We start from the raw sequence: 23,677 nt of genomic DNA, 5'->3' as shown, positions 1-23,677 counted from the left end.
TTTGAGAATTATAAGCAATTCAGCCAGAGGTAAATGTTTGGATTTTGTGAGAGAGGAAAAGCAGGAAATGCATTCGAACTTCATAAATGATTTAAGCACTTAAAGTGAAAAATGAAAAATTCCAGAAAATAAGTAAGAAAAATCAAGCACTATTCTTGCTATCATATGGGTACTGTTTGATCGATGTTGTTTTGTACAGTTGGGGAAGTTTAGATTTGGCGTTCTTTCTTTGTCAAAAGTTCAATATATTTTTCTAAAGTTTGGTATGTAATCTAACAAATGTTATCCCTATCTCCGGCAAGAGACTTCTTTATAGCTTCTTTCATTTTCTGAGATAGATGAGTCTTTCCACTTATCTCTGTGTTGGTTATTAAACATCTGCCAACCGATTTAGATGGAACTAGAATTTGTACTAGCAAAAACATATAGTTGTTGCTGCCATGGAGATGTAATTTGACCTGTGGACTGATGCTGTCACTACACCAGTTTTGAAACATTCGTAATTCAAACCAAGATATCTTCATGAAAGCATTCCATCAAAAAAAACGTGTGACTCGAGGCCGGCGAATTCAATACCTTCACAGTTGATGAATCATCTTTGCAGATATGGATTGAACGTTAAGAGCACATCCATTTTAAATATGAGGTGTGCTAATAAGGAAAGGTAGTCTTTGAGAAAACCTAAAAGATGAGGAGGAAGAGAAGGAAAGAATATTTAGAACATGAATTATAACCCCTTCAGAATAAAGTCAAGCTCTTAGGGAAAGAAGAGCTTGGTGTACAAGAGTTCATTCCAAGTATCTTGAAGGCCTGGCAAGCACCAATGTACACAGTCAGCGTAGCTTGTGGGGTTCTTCCGTTGCCTGCGTGTCAACTGGTATGGCAACTGCTTATAAACCGAGGTATGTGCATCCTTGCGATATGCCGATAGTTGGGTGATGTTTAGAATGGTGATGGGAACTGTCGTGTTGATTAAAACTTGTTCTATAACCTTCATCATGCTCTTGCTTGCACCAGATCCCCAATAAGTTGGATCAGCAATTGGAGTTGTTTGATTGTAACAAGTACCATCGCGTTCGCCTCCCCACTCTATGCTCCTGCCATCTCATCAGGTAGGTTAATTAGTTGGTTGATCTATCAACAAAAGATCAAATCTTGTTCTTAAGGTTTTAGAGGAAAAATAAAAAGAAAATGTTTTGATTTTAGATTTATATATAGTGATATATTGCTACCGAATCATGCTAGAATGTAATAACATGAATGAAACAATTATATATTTTAGTGACTCTTCTTACTCCAATCATTTCTTAGCAAAATCTTGGAAGAGTCAAAGATATTTTTCTTGAAAGACTAAATAATTTTTACACTGCTGCTGTGTGTTGACTACACATTGCAGTCACTGTCTGGGCTTTGAGTGTCCATACTTTAGGCCCTTGTTTCCGGCTTAGGCTTTGCTAGGCTTCACTGTCCGATAATAACTGAGAATCCCCTTCCTCCTAACCAAAAGTTTGCATCCTAAATTGCTTGGATGGAAATTTGGCTTACCTCCAATGACTAGGTGAAAGTCCTGAGAAGAAGACCCTGGTCTTCTGTGGATCCATGTTCTTCTCCAACCACCTCACCATTCTCTTCAGTGCCAACCGATACGCGTCCTCTGTTTCCATCAACTTGATGAACTCCATTCCCCCTTTGCGAGACCTTCGCCTGTTAGCCAATGAAAGCTTGTGAAAAATAAATATCATCGTAGCGAGATGATGTCAAAGTCGATTGTTTAGGGATGATAGTTACAGAATCTTCATTGGAGACCCTGTTATCCACCACATATATGTATTGAATATCAAAACATCAGCTCCCTTCCAATGCTGAGCATGTCTATTAATGGATCCAGAATATGCATGAACTATCCTATCCATCACCCGGTGCACGGTGGCGTTATCACAATTTGATTCAACAAGAAAGGGAGCCCAATAGAACTCGATCGTAGCTCTGTATTTCTATGTATATAGAAAAATGCTGATTAGTTTTTATATGATAAGTCCTATTAATTTGAAACATGCAGCAAAAGTGTGCCATTAGAGTATGGAATGTGAACTACCGGTGCACTGAAGATGGTATGTGATCCATAGTGTCTGTGGAATTTGGCGTACTTCGGTATTGCACGCTGTAGGAGACATATCATCGACATGAACTGGCTCTTAGTCAAGGAGTCTCCAACAAAAAGTATTCGCTTCCCTCGGAGCCTTCGAAGCATAAATGTGGCATTGAAGCTGCAATTTGAGAATAACCCAGGTCATCAGAAAGTGTGAATGGTTTCTCAAAGGGCGAAGATTTAGCTAATATTCTAAGTCCATGCAAGGAAAAGAGTCACTCTACTTAAATGCTCAATTGTCATTAGAATAATTGGTCTTAGAAAGTTCTGTTGATAAAATGAGAAATATGGTGAGAATGACACCATCCAGGTACAAATCAGAAAGCTCTCCACAACGCCTGCGCTGACAAGGGAGTCTTATTGGCATATAATGCTGCTGCTCAGTTAATTCAGTGAAAGTGATTGCAGTTATGAAAATTAACCAAATGGAAGGAAAGGTTTCACACCATAATCAACCAGTGAATAAATCATAAATAACTAGTTTCATACATGTAAAAACTTGCTGCCACTAATAGCTAATTCTCTAGAGTAATTAAGATTTTTTTTTTGTGAGGGGATTAATTAAGAGTAGTTTATCATCCTACTTTTTCTCTTTTATAGTTTCCATTGCTGACTGAGCTATCTTTCTCTCTCAGAAAAAAAAAGAGTCTGAAAAGTTTGCGAGCATCGCAAATTCTTAAATTTTAAATATAAATTCCTTCGTATCATCCTCCCCTATATATTTCGAGCTCAGGGGGAAGAAGATCACTATGGGTTATATCTAGTAACATCTTGATTGATAGAACAAGGAGTTGCATAAGCTAAAATTTCTAATCTTTGGTAAGTAGTTTCACTTTCTAAGCATAGGTAATGCAAAATTCTCATCTAACACAAACATAATAGGTTCCTCTTCTCAAAAGATCACAGGTATATGTTCCTTAGCTGGATCTTAGTGAATGGCCTCGTGTACCTTGGCAGAGAGCAGCCATGCGGTTGCCATCTCCAGTGCTGGTATCCCTTATCTGGCCTCCCGAAAGCTTGGCACTTCATCTGAGGGCTAATGAAACGGCACTGCCGCTCGGTGTAATGAGGTCTCGAGACTTCATCGTAGACCCATTTGCCGCTGAACACATTGCACCCCTCCTCCGTCCTTCCAACAGCAAATGGCACGCCACCATGGTTCTCTCCTTCCAATTCTTCCGCACCTTCTTCTTCGTCTTCGTCGAAAATAACCCCTTCCTCAACTTGCTTGGACACGGCTTCGAAGTTCACTATAACTTCTTCATCGAGAATTTTGGCTTCATCAGCTTGTGTGAAAACGGATTCTTCTCCTTCTTTTCTGATGAGGGCTGCGCGCTCTCTCTGGTTTCCAATAAAGGCTCTGGGTTTTTGTCGTTGTGATGAGTATTCGAGCTGCTGGTATCTCAGACATGGATGCTTAAGGATGGAGGTGAAGTCCACAGCATATAGAATGGCTGCAAAGATGATGAAAGACAAGGTAACGAGATAGAAATAGTAAGATCTCTTCCTATTGGATGAGGTAAGGAGCCTCATCTGAGCTTTCGGCGAGGGAGGCAAACCCTTGGTTTGGGTTACTTACTTCAGCTTCTGGTTATAGTAGCTAGCTAATCTTTGCTGAATGGCCAGTTATTGGAAAGAAAAGTGTCGTTACAGTGTACCAGTGGCATCACTGACAGCGAATCCATCAATAAATCAAAACTCTGTCGATAACTGTTTATTACTTTTGTGAGATTTGAAGACTGATATTTGATTTTTCAAAGTACTTGCCACAAAACGAAAAATTTTACTTTTGGAAAATTTACGGTCGACCCTGACATTTTCTTTTTAGCACATGCGTTGACGAGACATATAAGTTCCTGTTATTTTTGTAAGTAGCATCTGATTTTGAATCAAAATGCACACTTATTTTGTAACCCTAATTTAAATGAATCCTCTCACCAGATCCACTGTGATGCCACATTAATCTCTGTTGAGGTTTGCCATATTTAAAGAGAAACTAATAGTAAAACTGATTAGATGGTGTTGCCGCTAAATTCTGAATCGAGGTCGGAGCACGACTCGAGTTGTTCTGAGGTCAGTAAAAACCGAACTGAATGAGGCGATTGAGGTGAAGAAGAATTGGTCATATTTGGCGATGACCTGCAAAAAGTCTACTTGCCAGAAAGCTTCCAGCGGAGACCCTCCAATGCCTAAATCAGAAGGATAAGACAACAGTGTGGAAGGAAGAAATTTTGCAGAGTAGTGTCTTTGAATGAGCTTACTCGAGGACCTCCGAGCTACCCCTTTATATAGGGTAGTATACTGATCCGTTACCTAATTTGGCACGACATGCTTTAATTGTAAGGTAACGGTCAACTGCATGTTTGCAATGTAGAAACTGTCCCACGTGAGCAGCATACAGCGGTAATTACACCGATCGTGCATTGAATACAGTGTTACCGCAATTGTCGGACTTTTATTAGCACGAGCATAGTGGCTCTTCTGTTTTCACCGAAGTTATTCACCTCGGCTAATACTGAGGCCAAAAAGGCTAGTCTAATCTGAGGTCGAGATGTCCAATATTTTTTCATCAGATGGCATCCTATGTGCTCGACCACCCTGCGACTATTTTATGAAATCTTCAACAAATCTTTTTATGCCGTTGTTAAATATTTTGTTTTCTGATTACTCTATATCGGTATCTATATTTGAATGATTCATCTATTTTACCCCCCACCCAACAAATAAAACAAAACAAAAAAAAAAAAAATCACATTTTGGTGATGGGGAAGGAAAGGGCATCTGGTGCCTTGGTGGTTATCCTAACACGAGGCCCAGTTGTGGCCCGTCTCTATCTTTTTGGGTGTCCCCGTGCCATGCCTATCGCAGAATCGGAGGCTAAGGGGTCCACCTTGTCCTTCTGCGGCCGAAAGACTAGAAAGAAGTTAAATATATTAGATGATTGCAACTATAATGGAAGGATAGTTTCAAGGTCAGCGTTAGGTGAAACAGAGGAAGCAGCATCTTGCTTTTAGATTTTTTGAACTGCACCTAGCTGTCCTTCTATCAACTCCAGCTACCAACATGTGCTCATCTCTTAAATTTTTGAGAGAGCCAAGTACTACAATCTTCTGCTCTGATCATGAAAGACCTGTCTGTAACTAATGTCTGGAGATGAAGATAAGCAGTTATGATGTAGAAGAATAGTGTTGGTATCTGATTAGGTATACAGCTGTTTTGATTATAATTCTGGTCAATTAATCCACCAAATGCTGTGTCTATGCGTCTGCTTAAGCTGCCAGCTTACCACTAACAGGCCCACTGATCTGCTGTGCCATGTTAGTGTGAAGTTGATGGATGAAATCTACCTACTTTGGTTGTCATTTTTAATGGCTGCTGCCGACTTTCTGGCTCGTGGCCAGCCACTGAATCACTGGTTTGATGCCATCGTAATGCTGCTAACCAACGTCCTTTATGCCCTTATGGTTGCAACCATCAGTACCTGATAGCGTCAGGAGGTCGAGTCGCATCCACCGGAGCTTCTTTTTGATGGAAAAAGAGATGGCTGCTGGGCCGGGCGCTATGAGTGGTCACCAGATGCTGCTCCCAAAAGCTATTCACACATGGCATGCACTCAAAACATATGTCAGAGTTGCCACTGGCTGTCTAAAGTATCAAGTGAATAATCAAATCCAAAGTGGTTGTTATGAGTCAAAAAAAAAAAAAAAATTATGACAAAGAAAATCTATTGTGTATTATGAAATTAATTCTTCTTTGCCTCCCAATTATCGAGATTTAGGGCATGTTTGGTTAAAGAAAGTAAGACTTTGGAATGGAAACAAAAAGTGATTTCCATTCCAGCTGTTTTGTTAGATGAAGTTTCATTTTCTTTTTTGATTCTAGGAGAGGATAGGAATGCCCCAATTTTTCAAAGTTCAATCCAAATTCTTCCTCAGTATATACATTTTATTTCGATTCTATTTTCAATCTCATGAATCAAATATTTTGAGAAATGTGGCCACTCCAGTGACCCCAGAGAAACGAAGTGAGATGCAGTGCAGGAGGTTTTCTGTCATCTGTTAATATGTTCTTTAATTGAGTCGTAATGTTTCAATGATTTGCCAGCAACAGTTGGCAAGGAAGGGAGAGCTAGGGCAAGATAGCGGTTCATGTCACCAGCAACACGACAGCAATGAGGAAGCATGTCGTACAGAAAAGAAGAAGGAAAAAAATATCACGCCAGCATGGAACTGGCAGTGCTAAATATCAGTTATAAAAAAACAAAAAACAAAAGCATGGCAGTGCCAAATTAGTATGCCACATCAATAAGCAAACTGTTTGTACCGAAAAAAGTATGAATACAATGCTATCAAATCTCTTCGAATTTAAACATATTTATAATATATATATATATAACATAAATATATATTGATATGTTTTATAAGACATGCTAAAATACTAGCTCTACTTAAGAAGATATATGGTTCTAGATCATTATCAGGTAATACATTACCTTCTTATTCTTATAACCTACGTACCACAAATATATAGTCTATAATTTCAAAAAAAAAAAAAATCCCTGAAAGAACAAACCGATCATGGCTGGGATTCTTCAGTCAAAAGATACATTTTGTAAGCTTACATATTACTCAGAAATATTTTAAATGGCAGCCACTCATTTGGGATCGAGAGAGAGGAAACATAGGGATAATTTACTTCCATGCATCATTGTTCGCCCTAGGATCAGAAAGACGACAACATGGGAGATGGATTCTTGTTGCCAATTATTGTGCTCTCTTTTTATATTTCTGATGCAAGTAGGCAATTATGGTGACCACCTGTGCCAGTGCCGGCCGCTTGCTGCGGGCTACTACAAAATCTTACGCATCTCCTGCTCCACCACCCGTTCGTCTTTGTTCGAACTAATAAGACAAGATCCGAGTCTATGTACTGGTCTCAGGCCGTCCCGTGAGAGCTTTCGTTGGCACGTTTGCAGCTATAAATACTCAAGTTGAAAGCAACCCAGAGCAATTAGTTAGGCTACGCTTGATCTTCTGGTTGCACGATCTAATTGGACATCGGATCAATACGGTGAAACCGGTGAAAGGAACTCCAATAATTGGACATGAAGGTAAGTTATTATATCAAGTGTAAAAGACTGAGAGAAAAGGAGACCTTGCTACTAAATTAATTACGTGAAAGTTGCAGTAACATGCAGTACAAGATATATTTATAACAGGAACCAGTCTTGATGAACCACGTAGTTGTATTTGCTGACACATGCAGCGAGAGAAAGGGGCTGGATGGAGGCACGGTTGTGCTCATGACAAAATGATAAGTTTTGGAAGGTTAGGGGCCAGATGGGACCATACAAGCAATGATGTTGAATGAATAATGTAATATGTCGGACAACTTGCAGGAGGGTCATACGCCGTGCAATTAATGCATGGCTTGCGCCAAATTACCAAACCCCTTGTGGCACGGAAGATTTTAGATTTTCTGCGACTGTTCTAATTGTGTAGTAATTTATGCTAGTAAGTTGAAAGATTGTATACAGATAAAAAAAAATACTCACAAAAAATGATGGTCTGCTATGAAGTGGGAACTCAATTTTAGTAATGCTAAGGGGAGTCCCGGCCAATTAAACAGTAATTCATCTTGCAGTGTTTTTTTTTTTAAAAAAAAAAAAAACAGAATCATTTTGCCCTATGGGATGGAGAAATTGATGTGGCTTGTGGAATTTAATGCAATATATCAAGTGTAGGTTGTGTCAAGAATTTCCACTACAGCATGGTTCGAGGAATTTTCTGCATGAATAACCAGCAGCTTATACAATTTTCGAGCATAGCACATAGCATACTTTGAGCATGTAAAATTTTGGATAAAGGTTCACAATTAAATTGCCATAGAAATGAGAGAGACGTAATTATTGAAAAAGAGAATTCTACCAGATATAAGAAGTAAATTAAAAAAAAAGAGGAAGAAACATTGCGAACCTTGGCCAAGTTGACTAAGGCTGCTTGTTTTGTTGCTTAGAGATCCAGGGATTTGTGTAGCAGGCTTTCTGCCTGGCTTTGTAGCAACCATATCCAAGACTCAAGATTGCACCCACCATTGTCTGTCACTGGGCCAGGATGCAATGGCTATTGATACTCGAGTATTTTGTACCAAAATCTTTTTTTATATTATTTTTTTTTGATGATAAGGGAGGTAGAAACCACTCGGATCTTATTGAAAAGAGGAAAGCAGAGTACAGGAGGATCAGTTACATTCCACCAATTCTGCTTGGTTTCCTGCGCAAGTGCTGGCATTTTCGCTAAAGTGAAAGAGCAAGGGAAAGTGAGAGACACTCGTTCCATCACTGAAAAGTGAAAGTGGTAGGTCTCTGCACCCCCTTTGATGAAGAGGTGGAAAGTAAAGAGTTGACAGCGATCCAGGAAACGGAGGTCAGTCTGCCATTAAAAAAAATAATAATAGTAAAAAGTTTTCTTTTTTTTTTTTTAATGGATGACTCATAAATTTTTTTTGGTACAGATACATCCAACAAACTAGAAAATAAAAGGTTCAGAATGTCCTAGACAACTTTCTATCTCTGATCTACATAATGCCTCTAAAATGATTCGCCACACAAGAAGCCACACAATCCACGTTCTTATTTGTCTCTCTGAATAAATGCTTGGTCTGAAAGACCATGCTGTCACTCATTATTGTCCAAATATTTCGGTGCAAATAGTAGCCCATACTATTAGTTCTTCGAATCGTATCTACGTACCAAGTAGGGTTCCAAGGATGCAGTTTCTTTGTGCGAAATTTCATGCGGCCGTCACTTGTCCATGCACTGCACGCGATACCATGCTCGGCCCGAGAAGCAGCCGTCACTTAGCAGGCTAAGTGGATGGCACAGAGTTGAAGCCGGGAACTTTGAGGCCTATCTTCGCTGCGGAGGCCCAACTCCACCCAGAAACGGAAAAGTGCAAAATGTTGGACCTTAGCTGTTTAGAATCCATCCAATATAGCCCATGCTAACACCGTTATTTATGTATTTAATTTGGATTCTGCGTCTAAGATGAAGTCTCCAATAATAATAATAATAAAATTTAATACAAAAGGAAATGGCTGCAAAAAGACCTGGAATGGCAAAAATGTAGAACTACTAGTATTTAGGCCTTGTTTGGGGGAGCTTTTGGAGGGCCAAAAAGCACTTTCTGGCCCTCCAAAAGTACTTTTAAACAAAAAAAGATGTTTGGTAAAATTTCGGAAAAGCTGTTTCAGTTTTTGCGGAAAGCTGAAAACAACTTTTGGGGGGAAGCTCTAATTTGTAGCTTCCCCCCAAAAGCTGTTTTCAGCTTTGTCGGAAAGCTGTTATTTTACCAAAAGTACCCCCATTTAAAAATCCTTTTTTCCTCCCAAAGTGGCCCATCCACCGCCTCTTCCTCTTCCGCCCATCACCCTCCTCTTCCTCTTCCTCTTCCGCCCATCCCCCTCCTCTCCATCTCCCCCGCCGCCGCCCATGACGCCCTTCCCCTCTTCTCCCTCCTCCGCCGCCATTCCGTCTCCCTCGCCGCCGCCCCCTCTCCCTCGCCGCCGCCCTCGACGCCCTCCGCCTTTTCTCCCTCCTCCTCTGCCGTTCCCTCTCTCCTACTGCTGTCGCCAACGCCCTCCTCCTCTGCTGCTCTCTCTCCCCCGCCGCCGCCTCCGACATCGTCTTCCTCTTCTCCATCCTCCTCTGCTGCTCCCTCTCCCCCGTCGCCGCCCCTGACTCCCTCCGTCTCTTCTCCCTCGCCCAACCACCTCTCCCTCTCCCCCGACCGCTCTCCCTCTTCCTCAAAGCTTCTCTCTTCGGCTTCGTCGCCCATCCTCCCGTCGTCGCGCCGCCGGGAGCTTGATCGCCCCTTTCATGACCATGCGGGATAAGTGAGGCAAGGGAGGAAGAAGGGAGGGGAGAAGCTTCGGGAAGGAGGAAAAAGAAAGAAGAGAAGGAAAAGAAAAGAAAAGAAAAAGAAGAAAAGAAAAATAAAAGAAAAGAAAAAAAAATGAAGAAAAGGAAATGAAAAAAATAGAGAAGATAAAATAAATAAATAAATAAATAAAAATATTAGTAATTGTTTAACCAATTTTATCATCTAGCAAGAAAATTTGTTAGGGAGATAAATGGTCATCAGAAGAGTAAAAATTAATTTATGCTAATAATTAAATTTTTTTTATATTTTTATTATTGTATTATACTATAAATATAATATAATATTGTATCATAATACATTAATATGTTATGTTAAATAATTTAATATTATATTATATTATGAGAAATTAATTTATGCTAATAATTATAATATTTTATACCTTTATTATGTATTATACTATAAATATAATATTATATTACATTATATCATAATATGTTAATATATTATGTTAAATAATTTAATATTATGTTATATTATGGAAAATTAATTTATGCTCATATTTTTGATGATATTGGAAATCGTGGGGTGCCCTTTTGGGCGGCGGCGTCCGCCCACGGCAACGTGCGTCCGTCTTGGCTTTCTTCCGTCGAGACTGCCGCTGGTTAACTGCAAATGGTCATCAGAAGGATGAAAAATGAATTTATACTAATAATTATAATATTTTATACATTTATTATTGATTATACTATAAATATAATATTATATTACATTATACCATAATATATTGATATGTTATGTTAAATAATTTAATATTATATTAAATTATTATTCTATAGTACACAGTATTATAGTACTATATTATAATAATATTATATTATATTATATTAATATTATACTATATCATATTTTTATGTATTAATACATATTATATTTTATTATGCTCTGTTTTATAATACTAGTAATGTCCTTTATGGTCATTTTGTCACACAAAAGTACTTTTTCAGTTTGTTTACCAAACACATGTTAAAGCGCCACAGCACTTTAGAAATGTAGTTACCAAACAGCAAACAGCTTTTTATAACAGCTCTACGTCAGACAGCTCTACTTCCAACAGCTCTATTTCCAACAGCTCTACTGCCAACAGCTCCCCCAAACAGGGCCTTAGACTGGGTGGCGGGTTAGTGAGGTGAGCAAACTCGATGCCAAGGCCTTGCTTGAGAAGGAAGAACGGTGGGGATGAGGTTATGGTTAGTTGATTGGTCTAATTTGTGTATATAACCTAATGCTACGGCATGTGGACCTTTGTGGCTTAGTGCAGGGGTTCTTGTAGCCAAGTTCATGGCAGCTGAAACTAAGAAGAAGAGGTGGAAGCATGCTGAAACCATAGATTTGATTTGCTAAGCTAGGCATGTATAAGAGTGAAGATACATCAACATTGTTAATCTCGAAGGAGAATATAATACCTAGGGCCATGGTCCGGATCTACCGAACCAGGCCAGGCCCTATCCTCGACGCTCGTGGCTAAGAGCAAGGCCGTGAAAAGAAAGGGGAGGGTGCAGAGATTTTTTCAATTGCAGATGGATATTTAGACCATCAAGCAGAGATCTTCCAACAGCAAAATCAATTGTTCTTTTTGCTTGGTAACTTTGAATAGAGATAGGGATAGGATTGTTTAAAAACTAAGCAGCCTATGCATCCCATGGCCTTAAATGCTCCATGCCAAGGCCTACTCTATGAATCATGACACCTGGGCTAAACCATGTTTAAAGCAATGTGAGTGTATTGGTCAGTGGGTTAACTTGCCTAATAACAATGATTAATTGCAACAATATACTTGATATAAATACCTGATAATGCATCAATATAAACTTATACAACAATAAAAAGGACCCAAAATATGAAGATGAAATAAATTAGCCTGTTCTTTGAAACAAAAACAAATTACATGCTACCACATTAGCTGGATACCTGTTGACTCCATTTTGTAAGCACATCTTTAATAATTTTTTTTACAAAAATAACAACAAAAGTTATTTAAGAGACGCATCCCATAATTTCCTCGCACTAAAAAAAATATAAACTTTAAAAAATTCAGCCAGCTGGCGGTGATTTCAAAGGCCGTCGGGACCCTCTCTTTTCTTGCTACTGCCTAAAAACAGCAACGGGGGCGCTTCGTGCACTCCGCCGCCCCTCACCGTCGCAATATGATATAAACGCCCATGCGACCGCCCTCGATCTCATCGCGCGCTGTCCTCGCCCCTCGCTTTCCCTCCCCTCTCTCTCCCGTCTATCTCGCCGCCCGCCCTCTCCGCGAGCGCGCCCCGATGGCATTCGCTTCCGTCTCTCTCGTCCCCTCCGCCCGCCTCCCCGGGATCTCCGCCCATGGCAGCCTGAGGTCGCTCCCCAAGAACCTCTCGAGATCTAGGGTTTCCACGAGCGTCTCTGTCGGATCTCGCGCGTCCGCTGCCGAGGATACCCTCTTCCTGGATTACAAGCCCTCCTGCGCCTTTCTTTTCCCCGGTCAGGTATTCCGATTCCAAATCTTTGATCTTGCTCTTTTCTTTGATTTCTTGGAATTCCGCTGCTGTTCTCTTTTCTTTTCTTTTCTATTCTTTTTGAATTCCTTTGAGAGAATGAGTGCTGGATTTTGGATCAATTGGTGTGAATTTCGACTTCTGTTTGATTATTTTTGTTGGAAATTCTTGAATTGGCCCGAGTGGAATTTATTTTCGAATGTTAGCGTTTCTGGGGTTTTAGGTAAGGATTGCTGTAAATTTTAGATGATTGTTTTGGAATGCATTATTTACTGGATTGAAGGTAGTGGGATTATTTGTCCGGACAACTGGAGAAGGTTTAAATTTTGATGGAGATGGGTGAGAAGAGTTTTCTTTCTCCGTTTTCTTTTCTTTTCTTTTCTTTTTTTAGCATATTCTTTAAGCTGAGACAAGTTATGAGTGTGACATTGAACTAGCAAGAAATGGCAAGGATGGCAACGCGATAACGCTCACCAAATTCTGCAAGTGTGTGCAACGTAAATTTTCACACGCTGTTCCATTTATTGGGTTGGATTTTCTTTTTTCTTGCTCGCTCGCTCGCTCGCTCTGCATCCCGTTCATGGTAGGGGAAATGTTGATGAGGAGTGATACATTCAAAATTGTGTGGAATTTTCAATGTCAAACTGATGCTTTAATCCTAGTTATGCTTTTCAAGATCCATATTTTTGTGTGGTGTTGCTTGGTAAGTCCTCCATTTTATCTCAGGGTGCACAAACTGTGGGAATGGGGGTGGAAGCTCAGAGTGTGCCAGCAGCTGCTGATTTATTCAAGAAGGCGAATGATGTACTTGGGTATGTCAATTGTTCAGCTAGATTTCTTATTCTATACATGTTACATCTTAAAGGTCATTCCAATATGCTCAACTTGATCTTTTCTCCTTTGCCTTAGTTTCAACCTCTTGGATGTTTGCACCAATGGACCAAAAGAAAAGCTTGATTCAACAGTTATAAGCCAGGTAACCATTTGTGTCACATAATATCAAGCTTATTTTCCAGTATTGCAAGTAGTCTCTCTAAAAGATATGATGAAGAATTACGACTATTAAATTAGATTAGGCAACTAAAGATGATTTTTAGTGCAATATTGTCTGGAGGTATGCTTCCATTATGAGTAGACTATCCATTTACCACTAATTGCCAATTAGATTCAGCCCATTGCATATAGTCTGGCATCTGACATGTCATAAGAAATATAATTGATTTGTAGATCTGGCTGTAAATCTAGTTCTCATTCCATTTTTCTAATGATCATGTTGTATTTTGATTTTATTGGAGATAGAAATATACTGAAAATTATATTGATAATAGCAAAATGGCTACAAATCATTTGCAGCCAGCTATCTACGTCACTAGTCTAGCTGCTGTGGAAGTGCTACGTGCACGTGATGGAGGACAGGATATAATTGATTCTGTAGATGTCACGTGTGGTCTGAGCTTGGGTGAATATACAGCCCTTGCATTTGCTGGTGCTTTCAGGTATTCAATACTATCAATATGTTTGAACAAAACTCATTTGTTAATCTACATTGTTTGCAACAAATCTAAATCTTTCCAATGGCATATTTCTTACTAAATTAAAATGTCAGAACTGAAAAACATGGTGGAAGATCATGAGCATTTTCTTCTTCTTTTAATATTTCTATCTTACTATTTGCATATTACTCTGTTATAACACATTTGCTGGTTTATGGATTCAATAACTAAGCTTTGAGGATGGTCTCAAGCTTGTCAAGCTAAGAGGAGAGGCCATGCAGGTTAGCAAACAGTCTTATGAGAATAAGTATGATGAGTAGTTCATTTTTATATGTCTTATATGTCAACTTTGAACCATAGCTTTTCCTCAGGATGCTGCAGATGCTGCTAGTAGTGCTATGGTTAGTGTCATAGGACTGGATTCAGAAAAGGTACAATTGTTATGTGATGCTGCTAATGAGGAAGTAGATGAAAAGGATAAAGTTCAGATTGCAAATTTCTTATGTCCAGTAAGATTTTCTTGCTTAAACTTTTCCCAGTTTTAATGGGTGCTTACATATTGATCTTTTGATTTTGAAATGAATGCTGTAATTGCAGGGTAATTATGCTGTTTCTGGTGGCCTGAAAGGAGTGGAAGCTGTTGAAGCAAAGGCAAAGTCATTTAAGGCTCGAATGACGGTTAGTGCTTTTTTGCATTTTACCATATTATATTCTGAAATTATCTTTTACATTAAATATTCAAAAAGCAAATGCTTGTTCCATATAATAGTTTTCAATCTTGCTAGTTGCTATTGTAATTCTTCTCTTTGTGATTGTAGATGAATTCTAGTCTCAACAGATAAGAGCCCTCACTGAAAGATGTTGTAGCAAACAGACTTAGTGTCATCTGATTTATAAAATATGCAGTTTACACCATTCTTATGTAAATTCTTATTATGAATTACCTAAGCAAACCATGCAATTGTCTTTGTGACAGATATGCTGGCAGTGGAGTTGCTGGAAATCTATGACATTCTACTAGCTGCTATATTGTTATCACTTATTTCATGATTACCTCTTAAGTAATAATTTTGTATATGCAGATTGCCTAATTTAATCTTTTAAGGTAGTTGCAATAGTTTTAACCAATGATATATGGTTAGAGGTCAATGCAGCTTTCTTTCACAAAAAGGGAAAAATGAAAAATAAGAGGTAGTTGACCACTTATTTGTTCACTGCCAATATATCAGGAGAGTTTTTAGATTTTTTTTTTTCTATTAAAGCGTCTTTGGGTCTTGACTGGGTCTACCATAGTACCATTGTCGAACAAGAAGTTGGCAATTTACTTGTGGTTTCTGTTGTACCCTTAAGTGACTACCTTCCTCTGGCCTTTTAGACATTGAACTATTTTGTGGACCATTCAGAAGAACTTAATGATAGTGAGCTTGTTATTGTATGTGTGCATGAGATAGAGAGAGAGGAAAGGATAATGGTAAGCCGTTTGAGAACCCCGGCTGCAGCCGGCTTCCTCGGTTACTGGGTTACAGGTATTGAATGCCATCTCCGGAGGCGGGGATGGTATTCGATACCGGTTGGGTTGTAGTCCCGAGCGAGGTTTTCCCGAGCGAGGTTAGTTTTTAGGCAAAATAAGAAAGAACACAAGCTTTGCCTCATCCTCTCTGGGTTAAGTGACAGTAAAATATCTTTTTCTTCATCACTTCAGTACATTCTTTCCTCTTTCCTACTTTTCTTTGTCTTCATTACCCTTTTGATCCTTCATCTTTACTTTCTTATTTTCCCTTCTTTTTATCTTGAGTGAGAGAGGATGCCTTGACAGTTTGCTTCCCATTTTCATCTACTATAGACTAGTTATGATTCATAATTTTGTCAGCTCAATGCTTTATTTTTTGTTGACATCAGTGGTGCCATGTTTTAGGTTGAGCAAAAGTATCTTCATTGTTGGTGTATAGGCTCATTATTTAATGCTTCATGTTTAGTTGATAGAATGTTGAACTGATATGTTCTTTACCTTCATTTTACTTTGAGAACAAGGATACAGAGAATACAGTAGTATGTCAAGTCATAACTGAGATATATAATGAAAATTTTTGATAGTAAACAATCAACTTGGAAACAAGAAGCGTCTTTCAGAAAGTAGAAGTGATACTGCCTTATGCATAGTTTCCACCAAGATGGAGTAAGAAATCCGTAACTAATAAATTCAAGGAAGAAAATGGAAAGTAACACACAAAACAAACAAACAAACAAACAGAATGCACGACACAAGGAGATGGCTTTTTCCTTCTTTTTTTTTTCTTTTTTCCTTCTTTTTTTGGGTAAATCAGATAAATTAAACCATTCAAGTATAGATACATCCGTGGGAATCAGAAAACAAAGTGTTCAAAAACTGAGCAGGAAAATTTGTTGTGGAGTTCCATAATGTAGTCCTAGTATGGTTGGCCACATAATTAGCTATCCAATCAGTTGCACTATAAGCTTTCCTATAGATATGTGATACCTTAAGAGAGAGCAATGTGTGCATCATTCGCTAGCAATCTTGTAAAGGAGATGAGGTCTGGCATCACAAGATAGTGAATTTGAGAGTTGTCTGATAACTGTCAAAGAGGCCTCCTCTAAACAAATGTGTGAGGTCCTCAATATCTGTGTAGGATAAGTCAGTCCCTTCCATGTAGCATAAAGTTATGCCATCGGAACTATAGTATCAAAGATCCTGACACCACCTGTGGCTAATAGAGCAACACTAGCACTCTTGATAACAAAGCCCGCTTCACTAACAACATCTCTCTTCTGTACACTGCCATCAAAGTTCATCTTGAGAAAGTAGGGGGTGCTGGCTCCCAAGAAAAGTATGTTACTTATGGAGACGCAGAAATTGCATGGGAAGAGTTGTAGATTACCCCTATTGTCAACGGTTCCTCTAGAGTGGTCACATGTATAAACTCCTGAGCTTGGATCGATGCTCTTAGAAGAATCACTCTTACACTCTGTCTCGTAATTTGGAAAATAAGGTCATTTCTGGCCAGCTAGATATAATAAGCAAGATAATACATCAAAACTATTTCAATTCTTCTATCATTACTAGAAGATCTCTTTCTAACAGCTTGAAGGAAGTCATCAAGGGAGAAAGAAGGGATAGTAGATAAATCCCGGAACGGGGCTTGCCTCCATTTTTGGGATGCTAATCTGCATTATAGTGTGACATGAATTGCAGACTCTTTTACATCTGGGCATAAATCACAGTAGCTCGATATGTGAAAACTGTGCTGGTGTAAAATATCTTGACATGAGAGCCAATGCCAAATAACCTTCCACATAAGTAAAGCAATTCTATGTTGCACACCTAACCTCCGCACCCAGTTGATACCATGATTTGGTTGGGATTTAAATAAAAAGAGTCTATAGAAGTCCGATACCTTGATCGTCAAATCAGAAGATGGACCCATCCCAATCTGTCAACACTATCGCCCTCTGGGAGGATTGGAATAGAGAGCATTTCATCTGCTAACTCCTTTGCAAAGAGCTAGGAAACAAGCGATTGATTCCATTTTCTTTCTTCAATGACTAAAATATCCTTTACTATAAGGTTTTGTAATGAATTAGTAATAGGAGCGGGCCACCAAGCTAGAGAAATGGATGATAACCATGGATCATGAATCACATCAATGGATGCACCATTACTAATACACCATTTAATGTTAGAGACCACTCGAAGGACAAACCGGCGAAGATAGAAGAGATCAGGTATCATATTTCACCCTTATAAATGAGCTCCAGCAGCCAACTTGAACCAAAAGGAATCTTGCTATATGTTTGGCCATTAGTGCCTCACTCCTAGCAAGCAAAGAAGAAATTCCGAGATCTCCATCCCAGCTAGGTTGATATACACAATCCCAGCAATGTTGTCATTGGGTGTAGCTAAGAGAGGGACAGTGGGGGAGAATGGAAAGAGTTGGCAGTTTGAGATAAGAATCATGGATGAAGGGTGAGGGGCAAGAATCCGAGTGTGGTGGGGGAGGGGCACGAGAATTCGGATGCGGTGGGGAAAGAAACGAGAGCATAGTTCGCCGTACCAGCCCAAATCGTGCGATACAAGGCATACTATATCATACCAGTTCGGTATCGGTACTCGGTACTCGGTACGGGAGGCGTACTGACACTCGCTACATCGAAAAGACTCCGTACCGTACCATACTAACACGGTACTAGTGTGTCACTGGTACGGAGTTCGGTACCGAGACGGCGAACATTGAGCGAGAGCATGAACGAGACAAACGGGAAGGCTAGGGTTGGGACAACTAGGGTTGAGATAGGTGAACGCCTCTTATATATGCAATGGGTTGGTGATTGATGGTCGTTGATTTTCGATCAAGGGGATAGGATGCAAAAAGGCCGAAATGCGCTTGTTCCATTTAGTCCCCCACATCAACTATTTATATAGAAGAATAAAAAGTCTCAGAATGAGTGCCATTAATCAGAATAGCAAACGAAGGGGACATAATATAACCTTGAATCCAATCAATCCAGGCATCCTGAAAGTCCAACTGTTGAAGAGAGATGAAGAGAAAACCTTATTGAACTCTATCATACACTCATTCGATATCCAATTTAATTGCCATATGGTTGTGTTTGGCTGGAGATTTCTGTAAATCATATATAATTTCTTGGGCCATAAAAACATTATCAGAAATACTCCTGTCCTTAATAAAGGCACCCTGCTCTAGGTTTATCAGAGATTGTAGCACATGTTGTATTCTATTAGCAATCAGCTTAGCAATAATTTTGTAAAGGGTAGTACATAAACTAATTGGGCGATAGTGGGACGAGAGTGATGCATCTAACTTCTTGGAGTGAGAGTAATAAAAGTGTGTTTCCATGATAGAGGCATAGAGTGCGAAGTAAAAAACGGCTTCACTGCGAGGCACTCATGTTTGCAGATACTAGGCCAGAAGTGTTTGAAAATGAAAGATGGAAAACCATGTGCGCCAAAGGCTCTATTACCAGTCATAGAGCACAAAGTATCTTCAATCTCAATATCCGTGATTGACCTTAGTAGCATCTCCTTGTCAAAATTAGATAAAGTGATATTAGGTGGTGCAACAATGATTGGATCCATATCCTCCTTCACCATCCTTGTAGAACTGAAAAATATGAATAATTCACTTATGATGGTAGCCTCATCCTCTAATTCGTTCCCACTATTATCCTTAAGGGAACGAATACTAATCATGTTCTTTTAAAGAATTGTAGCTCAATGGAAAATTTTGGTATTACTTGCAATGATCCTCTTTCTCGTCGTCGTTTGGGTGTCCCTTAATGGGCGCCTTTCTGGAGAGCATTCCGTTTCACTCTAGATCTGGTCGTGCGCAGTTGATGGGGAATCGGGGTCTGAGGTGGCGGAGTCGGAGCGGGAGTCGAAGCCTGAGAAGCGTTATGCGCGTACCAATTGAAGTATTTTGAAATGAACTGAAGAAAAAATTGAAAAAAAACTTGCTAATTTCCTTTTTAATAATTTATGATGATCTCTCCAAGCAGGCACAAGCTTATCGCCAAATGTCTCTTCTATTAAGAAGACCCCCTGGTCGTGAAGCTTATCCAGGAGATGTTTTTTATTACTGTCTCCCTCCCTAAGCCATTTGACTCTTGTTTCTATCTCCACATAGCCTCATGGCCACAAAAGAGAATGGTGTTGAGTGACATTGGACCGTAGAATAGATTTACCACCATCAGAAAGGCCTCCCTCGTCGCACTCCGTCTGCAACTCTATGAAGGATGTCTCAATCACCTCTGACCTAAAAATATTGTGCACCACTGTTTTGTTCTTGAATTTCAACCTCCTTTTGGTAAGCTCCAGTCGTCTAGTCACTCGGTACATAGCATCACCCTTAACTGGAATGTTCCAAGCACCACGAACAATATCCCAAGATTGGGGATAACAAAACCAAAACTTTTCAAAACAAAAGCAGTATAGGGTAATGATCAAATGTGATACGAGGGAGATGATGAACTTGGTAATCCAGAAAGCTCTAAATGTAGTCATCGGTAGCAAAAGCTCTATTAATTCTCTTCTGTACCCTTGACTGGCCACTTTGTTTATTACATCAAGTAAAGTGGATACTTGAGTAGCCTATGTTGGATAATCCATTGGAAGAGATAAAGGATCGAAATTCTCTAATACCAACTTTTTCAGTGAAAGGCTTACCACCCATCTCTTCAGAAGGTCCATGAATGCAATTAAAGTCTCCTACAATTAATGTTGGCAATACCTGATCAATGAGTGTAGATGGTTCAGCCCAAAGAATGCATCTCTGTCTATAAATGGGGTCTGCATAAACTGCCATCAAAACCCATAGACATTTTTTCTGGCTCTATAATAGCAAAAATAATTTGCTGTGAGCTATTATTAAAAGCATCAATTTTCATGTTGTCCTGTTGCCACATACAATGATACCACCCTTTAATCCCTGCAACTCCACATTGTAGAAGCACCAACAAGGCGGGAGATGGAGTCACGCCTGAGATAAACTTCTACCGGACAATCTTTTTTCCTTCTTGTTTTTGTGTGTGTGGTTGTGTGTTTGGAGTGGGGTGTTCCATGTTTCATAGGCAATACATAGTAGTCAAAGCAAGATAGGCTAAACCAATTTACACCTCCAAGGGTACTTATAGCAATGAAGAAAGTGTCGTGGATATGATAGAACCTATCCAAATCATCAAACAGGCTGAGCAACATAGCCAGTACAAATTGCTTTTATATTTTAGAAAGTGATCAAGTAGTATTACATAATTTTATCCAGCCTCAAAGAGCTCATTGACTCCCAGTTAGGAATAGCTGATAAAATTTTACAGCATGAAAGTATGACACAAGAAATACATGAATGCCCCATCACGATACATGATAATGTTTGTTGAGATATATGGGTATGAAATATGTAGATGCGTCACTCCAAATTTCCTCTCATATTGCCAGTTAAGAATGTCGTGTCAGTGGTTGACATTGTGATATGAAGCCAAATTGGCTTTGTAATGTTCTTGTTGCTGGTTTATACCTTTGCTGTAAAATTCTTTATACAGATCTACGGTCTGACAATTTTGATTTCAGAATGACTAGTGCGATGCTGTAGAGTCTTGAACTCTTGATTCCTCAACCCCAAATGTTTTCCGTTAACTGCATCTAACTCTCTCCTTATCTAACAACTTTGAAAATACCCTCTCGATTTGACACAATCTCATTTTCATTTACCAGTATTCTATGATTCTCATTATTTAGTGCATGAATAGGATAAATCCCTGCCTTCTCATATTTTGGCTATCCTGTACAGTTTGTTTCCATTCCTTTTGAGTTCAACCTAGGAAAGTGATTTAATGCATCATATTTCACCTGTTCTTTTGGCATATCTATAACTTTCAGACTATGGATTACCCTTTGAATCGTCGAACTGATATCCTCATCTCCTATGTCACACCCGATTCCATGTAAAAAAGCATCATAGATTAATAGCGAGTTTGCCTTTGCTGCAGTCTGTAGTGCAAATGTTATGTCCATTGTTCAGTTCTCAAAGATTAACCACCAAATTAATGGATTTCTAGTTTTGAGACAATGTTACATATAAATAGTTAAAACCATCCTGGTCATCATTTTGTCCTTATGTGTACACACTAATATCTTGGCAACTTATAAATGAACTGATGATTTAAAATGGTTTTGGTCATAAATCATCAATTAGTAACATGGAATAAAATTATTTCTCAAATGTTTGGAATACCATTATTTTCAAATGAAGCATAGTTGTTAATGGTTGAAATATCACCATGATTTAGATGGTAATTGTTCCAGGCTTTTATGTTTTATAATTTAAGACTATATATCAGAAGAAAGGGCTATGAATGTTGAAACAGGGAATCTGGGTACTTTCTGTCATCAGGTACGTCTAGCGGTTGCTGGTGCTTTTCATACCATCTTCATGGAGCCAGCTGTCTCAAGATTGGAAGCTGCATTGGCAGCAACAGAAATTAGAACTCCTAAAATACCAGTTATTTCCAATGTGGATGCACAACCACACTCAGATCCTGATACGATCAAGAAGATTCTAGCACGTCAGGTGACTATCATGGGATTGCAAATATCTTATATTGTCTAAAACTGATGAGCATTAGCTTTTACCGAACTGGTCTCTTTGAATAACAGGTGACTTCACCAGTTCAGTGGGAGTTGACAGTGAAGACTCTCTTGAGCAAAGGGCTTAAGAAAAGCTATGAACTGGGGCCTGGAAAGGTAATTTGCAAATACCTGAGGAAACCTCTTCTTTTGATTTTTTTGGTTTTTCCAATGGATATAATTGGTAAAATATATTGAATAAATTGGGTCATAAATAAGGATTGTCAAGAACAGCCATCTACCTTAAATGCTTGGAACCAGGGCTCTTAGCACTGCAATATCAGCTATACCATGGTGTTCACTTTCTTATAGTTCTATCATCATCCATAGGCTTCGTATGTGTGCTAAGTATCTGGTGTTGTATCAGGTCATTGCAGGAATCGTGAAGAGAATTAATAAGGGTGCTGACATTGAAAATGTTGGTGCTTGAGGCTTCCTTAAAATAATGCCTTTTCTACACAATCTTTACGTAACCGCCTTTCTTTTTGAGGAAATCCTTCCGTAACTGTTGTTGGTGAGGCTCGGACGGCTGCCCAAATTGCTGCTCCCAAGTCCAGAGATCAGGATGCTGCGCAAAATCCACAAGGCATGCAGGAGTGTAGATCATGAGTTAAGCTTCACCTTTTTAAAAGTTATTAATGACAGGCACCATGATTCTTAGCTTAGGAGCCTGTACGAGACAGCCTAACAAGACAACATGATTGTAATAATGTCTTTTACATTGCAGCTTTACGGCAGCACCTCTTTTAGTTCTGAGCCGTCAAGTTAGAACATGTGGTCAGTCCATTCTAATTTTCAAGTCAGTTGGAATAATCAAGATCATGATTATAGTAAGCATCTCCTTGTCCATGTTTCAGTTTTATACTCTCTATCCTACCTGTTGTCTAACCTTTTTTTTTTTTTTAACTATATTCGATGGTCTTGTTGCAATCAAAATATAATCTGGATCATAAGTAATTGTCTTACCATAGTAGCTGAAAAATAGCTTTAATTTATTGCAACCAAAGACGGTTTGGGGGGGGAGAAAGATATTATGGACGTTGCTAAATTCATTGCAGAACGCTCCAGAAGAAATATCTTTAACGAGTTATCGAATGCCTTGATGGACATCCGATAACTCAAAGCTAATCAACCTAACGTGTTCGAGTGCATACCAACTTTATTTGGGCTCCAAAATGTGCAGGTGGTCCGCGATTATAGCAGATTTGTCGAGGATTCCAAACGAAGAACATCACAATTTTCCTGTTTGAAACTAGCAATAATCTTCTCCTCGGAAAGGTGGGGGAACTTCAATTTTTTTATATATAAGAAGAAAAAAAAAGCAATAATCTCGAAGGACAAGGTATTACATCTGCCGGGTTTCAAATCGTCACATTCTTATGTGGCCTTATAAAGTTTAGAAGGTTTGATCCCACAATTTCATGCTACAAAAAGCTTTCCATTCCACCTGACAGAAAAGACACTTG

At 39.1% G+C, this 23,677-nt stretch overlaps 2 protein-coding genes across 2 annotated transcripts; one reads left to right on the top strand and one right to left on the bottom strand.

The window, feature by feature from the left end:
- Nucleotides 1–584: 584 nt before the first annotated feature.
- On the bottom strand, nucleotides 585–3,809 carry LOC103717492 (protein trichome birefringence-like 33). The gene is made up of 5 exons (XM_008805914.6): nucleotides 3,099–3,809; nucleotides 2,096–2,267; nucleotides 1,789–1,994; nucleotides 1,546–1,704; nucleotides 585–1,097 (listed from the first exon to the last, which is right to left on the bottom strand). The coding sequence occupies exons 1-5, from the start codon at nucleotides 3,680–3,682 to the stop codon at nucleotides 758–760; spliced, it is 1,461 nt and encodes a 486-aa protein (XP_008804136.2). The 5' UTR covers nucleotides 3,683–3,809; the 3' UTR covers nucleotides 585–757.
- An 8,320-nt stretch (nucleotides 3,810–12,129) lies between these two features.
- EMB3147 (Acyl-carrier-protein S-malonyltransferase) lies at nucleotides 12,130–23,048 on the top strand. The gene is made up of 10 exons (XM_008805913.6): nucleotides 12,130–12,554; nucleotides 13,290–13,375; nucleotides 13,473–13,539; nucleotides 13,917–14,059; nucleotides 14,289–14,337; nucleotides 14,428–14,565; nucleotides 14,654–14,734; nucleotides 21,979–22,155; nucleotides 22,242–22,328; nucleotides 22,579–23,048. The coding sequence occupies exons 1-10, from the start codon at nucleotides 12,249–12,251 to the stop codon at nucleotides 22,639–22,641; spliced, it is 1,197 nt and encodes a 398-aa protein (XP_008804135.4). The 5' UTR covers nucleotides 12,130–12,248; the 3' UTR covers nucleotides 22,642–23,048.
- Nucleotides 23,049–23,677: the final 629 nt, after the last annotated feature.

The sequence above is a fragment of the Phoenix dactylifera genome, chromosome 8 (assembly GCF_051530095.1).
Source record: "Phoenix dactylifera cultivar Ajwa chromosome 8, Ajwa_hap1_PhDact_Kaust_v1.1, whole genome shotgun sequence".
Taxonomy (NCBI): domain Eukaryota; kingdom Viridiplantae; phylum Streptophyta; class Magnoliopsida; order Arecales; family Arecaceae; genus Phoenix; species Phoenix dactylifera.
The sequence above is the reverse complement of the archived record's forward strand: the minus strand, read 5'-3'. Positions and strand labels throughout refer to the sequence as shown.

What these genes read in the sequence shown, in the direction of transcription:
- LOC103717492 (XM_008805914.6), bottom strand. Translation starts at nt 3,682, where the DNA reads ATGAGGCTCCTTACCTCATCCAATAGGAAGAGATCTTACTATTTCTAT. An exon ending in CATGGCTGCTCTCTGCCAAG is followed by an intron (nt 2,268 to 3,098) that starts GTACACGAGGCC and finishes CTCAAATTGCAG; the next exon opens with CTTCAATGCCACATTTATGC. An exon ending in ATACCATCTTCAGTGCACCG is followed by an intron (nt 1,995 to 2,095) that starts GTAGTTCACATT and finishes CTATATACATAG; the next exon opens with AAATACAGAGCTACGATCGA.
- EMB3147 (XM_008805913.6), top strand. Translation starts at nt 12,249, where the DNA reads ATGCGACCGCCCTCGATCTCATCGCGCGCTGTCCTCGCCCCTCGCTTT. An exon ending in AAGGCGAATGATGTACTTGG is followed by an intron (nt 13,376 to 13,472) that starts GTATGTCAATTG and finishes CCTTTGCCTTAG; the next exon opens with TTTCAACCTCTTGGATGTTT. An exon ending in AGAAGATTCTAGCACGTCAG is followed by an intron (nt 22,156 to 22,241) that starts GTGACTATCATG and finishes TTTGAATAACAG; the next exon opens with GTGACTTCACCAGTTCAGTG.